At 41.2% G+C, this 6,357-nt stretch overlaps 1 protein-coding gene across 1 annotated transcript; it reads right to left on the bottom strand.

Annotated features, from left to right (window-relative positions):
* Window positions 1-4,547: 4,547 nt before the first annotated feature.
* PF4V1 (platelet factor 4 variant 1) lies at window positions 4,548-5,833 on the bottom strand. The gene is made up of 3 exons (XM_002814860.4): window positions 5,543-5,833; window positions 5,122-5,248; window positions 4,548-4,996 (listed from the first exon to the last, which is right to left on the bottom strand). Exons 1-3 carry the CDS (start codon window positions 5,631-5,633, stop codon window positions 4,909-4,911), a joined length of 306 nt encoding a protein of 101 aa, XP_002814906.3. The 5' UTR covers window positions 5,634-5,833; the 3' UTR covers window positions 4,548-4,908.
* Between the last annotated feature and the right edge of the window lie 524 nt (window positions 5,834-6,357).

The following is a 6,357-nucleotide window of genomic DNA, read 5'->3' as shown; positions in this document are numbered from 1 at the left end:
CCAACCCCAGGAGAGGGATGGAGACTGAGATTGAAGGAATGCTATAGAACAGGAGATTTAACTTTTCAGCTAGGCCTCAGTATCCTGCCCCTAATGGCTCTCCAAGCATTTTATCCAGAGTGTGGAATCCAATATAGACCGTCACAACTTAACTCTTTAATCAAAGAACTGGAGGAGTGTTTTTAAACTACACATCATGGTACATCAGTAGGTTATGAAATCACTTTATAGTGGTGTGGCCAACATCTTTTAAAAAGCGGAATGTGGTAGGATAGGGTAGAATAGAACACAAAATATGAGGACACACAGTACAAAGCAAATATAAGTATTGTATTACAAACTTGTTTTATGTTTGTGTGAGTGTGTATATATTTGTATGTGTGGAAATATATGCACACATTCATACACACATACATATACACACAGTGAATGTAACAATCATAGGGTCTACATATATGTATAAGTGAATGCTGGATCACATAGGTTAGCTATTCATTCTCTGGCCAAAGAAAACTAATTCTATTACCCTGGACTTGGTTTCCTATTTGTAAAATTGGGACAGGAATGCTCCCTAAGTGCTTGCAATGCACTTAAATAATTACTAAGTGTTTTCTTTATGATTATGTACAAATAATTGATACTTTATTGAAAATTAGCAGTTCAACTTATAACCATGTCAAATGATAATATCTCCAAAAAGAAAAAGAACATTGAGTGGCAAAATTACAAGTTTTAAAAAATAGTTTCTATTCTTTTGCCTCTGTTTTCTGTTACTTAGAGTGAAGATGCATTGTCTTTTACAATGAGAAAAATATGAATATGTATTTAAAAACAAAGAAGTCTTCAATATCCTATGCATTACAGAGGAAATTATTTTACCACAAAGGTCTTAGAAGGAAAAAAAAGCAATAATAAAAATGCAGAACAACTTTCAAGGTCAAAATGTCCTTTGATGCTTTTGTTTCATTGATAGATGCCATGACTATGTGGTAAGTCCCTAATTTGTGGACATTTTATGCTGACTGCCTCCATCTAGAGGGGAGTTTAAGTGCACTGAATCTTTATTACTCCATGAATGTTGAAACAACAACAGGGAGTTGCTGTGTCACTTGGGATTTTCCAAGGAGCAAAGCCCTCTCCCAATGCCCATGCTGATAAAGGCAGTAACTTAATACAGTTTGGATGTGTGTCCCCTCCAGATCTCATGTTGAAATGTGGCCCCCAGTGTTGGAAGTGGAGCCTAGTGGGAGGTGTTTGGGTCATGGGAGCAGGTTTCTCATGCATGGCTTGGTGCCCTCCCCATGGTAATGAATGAGTTCTCACTCTGTTAGTTCACAAAACTGACTATTTAAAGGAATCTGGCACCTCCTTCTCTCTTGCTCCCTTTCTCTCAGTATGTGACAGACTGTATTAGTCAGGGCTCTCTAGAGGGATAGAACTAATGGAATATGTGTGTGTGTGTGTGTGTGTGTGTATTCCATATATATTCAACAATCCAGACAACATCCGATTTGGTGTGGCATATTTACCACAGAAGCTGTTTTTCATGGATTTCCTCGAGACTCCAACCCCAGGTCAGGGATAGAGACTGAGATTAAAGGAACATTATAGTCCAGAAGATTTAACTTTCCAGCTGGGCTGGAAAAAATATATACATATATATACAGGGGAATTTATTAAGTATTAACTCACACGTTCACAAGGTCCCACAATAGGCTGTCTGCAAGCTGAGGAGGAAGGAGAGGCAGTTCGAGCTCCCAAACTGAAGAACTTGGGGTCCAATATTTGAGGGCAGGAGGCATCCAGCATGGGAGGAATATGTGGGCTGGGAGGCTGGGCCAGTTTCTCTTTTCACATTTTTTTTGCCTGCTTATATCTAGTCGCACTGGCAGCTGATTAGATTGTTCCCACCAAGATTAAGAGTGGGTCTGCCTTTCCCAGCCCACTGATTCAAATGTTAATCTCCCTTGGCAACACCCTCACAGACACGTGAAGAATCAATACTTTGTATCCTTCAATCCAATCAAGTTGACACTCAGTATTAACCATCACAAATGCCTGCTCCCCCTTTGCCTTCCACCATGAGTAAAAGCTTCCTGAGGCCTCACCAGAAGCTGAGCAGATGTTGGTGTCATGCTTGTACAGCCTGCAGAACTGTGAGCCAAATAAGCTTCTTTTTTTTTATTTAATAAATTGCCTCAGGTATTCCATTATAGCAATGCAAAACAGATTAACACATGACTCAAAAGTGTTCTCAGGACAGTTAGAACAAAGTCATTCTGAAGCAAGAATGTATGAGGCACTAGCATTCCAGGATTGTTTGACTTTGCAAAATTCGTTTTGCTCTTTTGACTCTTTAAAAGTCACATCGACAAATTATTAAATAAAGCTAAGTATGTTGTTTGAGACAGGCAACAAAAGGGAAATCAGCAAAAACAAAATAACACCACACACATCTGATTTTCAGTATTTTCTCCTTCAAAGTTCATTTGTTTTGAACAATTTCTATTGCAATTTTTTTTGATACCTATTACAAAAAAAAAAAAAAAAAAAACCCTCTGTTAAATTCCTTACTCAGGCCAGGCGCAGTGGCTCATGCTTGTAATCCAAGCACTTTGGGAGGCTGAGGCCGGTGGATCACTTGAGTCCAGGAGTTTGAGACCAACCTGTCTCTACTAAAAATACAAAAATTAGCTGGGCTGGGTGGCATTTGCCTATAATCCCAGCTACACAAGAGGCTGAGCCATGAGAATCACTTGAACCTGGGTGGCAGAGGTTGCTGGGCAACAGAGTGAGACACTGTCTTACAAAAAAATAAAAAATAAAAAATTCATACTCAACACTCCAAACTAACTGGAATGGTGCATTAAGAGAAATATTGATACTGGTAATATAATACTATAATACAATTAATCATTGTTAATTTTTAAGCCCAGACTGTATATAAGGAACTGTGCCAAATGCTTTGCATGCATCCTCTATTTAGTCCTTAAGATAATCAATCCGTAAAGTTAGACATTTATAATGTCCTCATTTCACGCAAATGAAAACTAAGGCACAGAGGGAAAGTGAGTGTAGTGCAGCCTGGGATGCCAGGTTAAGGACTTTGGACCTTGAATATTTTATTCAGGGAAATGAAATATTTGGGTTTTGGAAAGATAATTTGGGTGGTAGTACACAAGTTATACTGAAGATAAAAAACACTAAGTGGGCAAAAACTGGCTGGGAGACCCTTGTTCATTCTCTCTCCCCACAGATACTCCAACCCTGCAGTGCTATGAACTGTTGTTCAAACATGCAAATGACTTAAAATTATCTTGTGTCTTTCTACTTGTTATTTATCTTGAGGCAGTTCCAGTCTTCCTATTGCCTGCCTGCCCTCCCCGCCCCCCCCTCCACCCGCCAACAAATTCCTACTCCACCTTCAACAGCTAGTTCATGGAATTCGCTAACATGCCACTTTCCTGTGTGAAAGACAGCACAACGTGAAAGCAAGAGCAGGAAGTCGGGAGTCAGAATGATCTGCTCAGCCTCTGAACAAGCTGCGTCCTACCCAAGACTGTCACCTCATCTCTATAATAGGAATAATACTAATTTGCAATGTGGATGTGGAAATTTTAGATGATATTCATAAGTCTCTATAAATTTTGTGTATTTTAATTAATTTGTCATCCTAGGTACCTCCCTCCCTTCCAGCCCACCACAGAGATTGAACTGTACCATCTGTATTTTATCGTAGATCTTAATCCTATCTGTACACATTGTCACATTAGGTTAAAATTGCACTGGCTCATGAACAAGGATCTATAGCTTTCTCCTGCCTCAAGTAGGTCCTGCCTTCTGGTCCATGGTGGTAGGCTGAATAATGCCCCCCACCCCTGAGATCCTTGTGTTCTACTCTCTGGACACTATGAAAGTGTTGCTTAACATGGCAAAATATATATATATACATATATATATATATATATATATATATCTTTGCAGATGTATTAGAGAACTTGAGTTGGAAAGCGTTTCTGAATTATCCAAGTGAGCCCAATGTATTCACAAGCCTCCTTATGAGAGGTAAGCCGGATATAAAAGGTAGAAGAGTCAGAGGAGACAGAGGAGAAGTGGAGGTTGGAGTGATGCGGGTTGAAGACTGGAGAAACGGCTATGAGGCAAGGAACGCAGGTGAAAAAGGAGAGGAAGTAGATTCTCTTCTAGAGCCTTCAGAAGGAATACAGCTCTCAGGACAGCTTGAGTTTAACCTTTAAGACTTACTTTGGACTTGAGACCTCAAGAATTACAAGACAATAAATTTGTGTTCGTTAAGCCACTGAGTTTGTGGTAATTTCTTACAGAAGCAACAGAAAACTAATATGCCCACATTATAACACCTTCATTCCTCCCCAGTATAGAGCAATGTCTTCCTAAAGGATGAATGAAAATATTACCTCACACTTCTCTTAGTTCCCAGAATCTTAATATCACCAATGTTAAGGAATTTGTGGGGATAAAAGCAGAGAGTTGCTTATTTACTTCATTAAAAAAAAAAAAACAAGCTGTCCAGTAATGCTTAAGAGCTACTAATATTTACTGGCAATCTGATTGTAACATTTAAGGTAAATATGTAGCTATAAAGTAATGCAATCACATAAATGAACAAATATGTATCAGCTAACATATAACACTGAACAAAATCAGTCTTTATTAAACCAAGCCGTCCTTCATAATGCTTTTTGCTTAAAATTCTGGAAATTTTAAAATATGAAATTGTGATGTGTCAGCATTATTTCTGCAGTATTATTAAGAAATAGATTGACTACACCACAACTTTATTTATTTTGTTAATATAAGAAGGATAATACAAACATCAGAAAATTCTTTCACAGTTAGATTGAAAGAGCACACTTAGGCAGCTAGTAGCTAACTCTCCAAATGTTTCCTAATTATTTTCTTGTACAGCAGGGCTTGCAGGTCCAAGCAAATTTTCCTCCCATTCTTCAGCGTGGCTCTGGCAGGGAAAAGAGAAGAGATGCGCCTTTCAGTCCTTGGGTTTGCAAATGGCATTAGAAGGGGGAGGGATGGGCAGAGGAGGCACGGAGCGGGAGCACTGACTGATGCAGTGCAAGGACTCACATAAGTTGGGCAGTGGGGCAATGGGGTCCGGCCTTGATCACCTCCAGGCTGGTGATGTGCCTGGGACGGACCTGGGAGGTGGTCTTCACACACAGGCACTGCAGGTCCCCATCTTCTTCAGCTTCAGCTGAGGGGGAAAGGGAGGGAGTAAGAGAGGAGGAGGGGAGGGAGTTGTGACTCCATGAGTAGCCAGAGATACTTTAGGGACCTTTTCCACTACCTTCAGCCTTCTTTTCCTTAGCCATAAATCATACCTCTCTCAGACAGAGGTTGTGCTGATCAGGCGCTGTACCCGCAGACTCAGCACGCGCGCAATAAGTGTAGCTGCGATCATGATCCTAGAGGATTTCTCCCCAGCCCCAGGGCTTCCCGGACTCCCCCTCGCTGCTGCTGGCCCTCCCAGCCTGGTTTCTGCTCTCACCCCTGGCGAAGGCGACCACAACTGGCAGGAGCAGCAACGCCAAGAACAATATCTCCGGGCGGGTGGCGCGGGACCTGGCTGCGGAGCTCATGTTGCAGCCGAGGTTCCAGCAGGATCCCAGTGAGCAGGGAAAGTCGGGCTGGGGTTCTGCAGGCAGTGACTCCTGGCCTCACCAGGCTTCTTTTATCCCCCATCCCCGTTCTTCCAGTCCGGAAGCCTGGGGTGAACAGCGAGGAACTGTGGTGCAGGAGCTAAGACACTGCTGTGAAGACTCGGACTCTGGCCAGCCAAGATTACAAAACAAAAGGCTGGGGGAGCTGCCTTGGCTAGGAGGTGGTACAAAGATGCATACCTCCAACCTCAGTTTATATACACTTACATTTGTGGAGTTAGAAACACTATTTGCATCTTAGAAGAGAAATATTTTCTGTGTTGTGTCATAGTAGAGTTCTCTGTAGTCACCATGCAACTTACACAGCAGGTGGCTTCAGGACCCAGACAGTTCTTGTTTCCTTCTCAATTCAAGAATTGCCCATATGCTCCTAACTTCAATCTTGATTACCATTGAGTTTGGCCGCTGTGTGTTTGAAGAGTGTGTTATTTGCAATTGTTTTCTGATACTAGTAAGTTTAATTTGGTCTCTGGGTGATGACTTTTCTGAATTTCACCTGAATGTGGAAAACTTCCCTAGTCTCTGGATGAGATTACCAGGCTCCACCAACAATCACCCAGTATACTGTAGGATGCAAGGTCTATTTCCTGTTACTCTTAGAAAAATTGCACAAGTAATATTTGAATGCATTATTTTTATAAAA

This window comes from Pongo abelii, chromosome 3 (assembly GCF_028885655.2).
Source record: "Pongo abelii isolate AG06213 chromosome 3, NHGRI_mPonAbe1-v2.0_pri, whole genome shotgun sequence".
Lineage (NCBI taxonomy): Eukaryota > Metazoa > Chordata > Mammalia > Primates > Hominidae > Pongo > Pongo abelii.
Note: the sequence above shows the minus strand (reverse complement) of the source record. Positions and strands in the feature narration are given on the sequence as shown.

What these genes read in the sequence shown, in the direction of transcription:
- PF4V1 (XM_002814860.4), bottom strand. Translation starts at nt 5,633, where the DNA reads ATGAGCTCCGCAGCCAGGTCCCGCGCCACCCGCCCGGAGATATTGTTC. An exon ending in TGTGGTCGCCTTCGCCAGGG is followed by an intron (nt 5,249 to 5,542) that starts GTGAGAGCAGAA and finishes TTTCCCCCTCAG; the next exon opens with CTGAAGCTGAAGAAGATGGG. An exon ending in TGCCCCACTGCCCAACTTAT is followed by an intron (nt 4,997 to 5,121) that starts GTGAGTCCTTGC and finishes TTTCCCTGCCAG; the next exon opens with AGCCACGCTGAAGAATGGGA.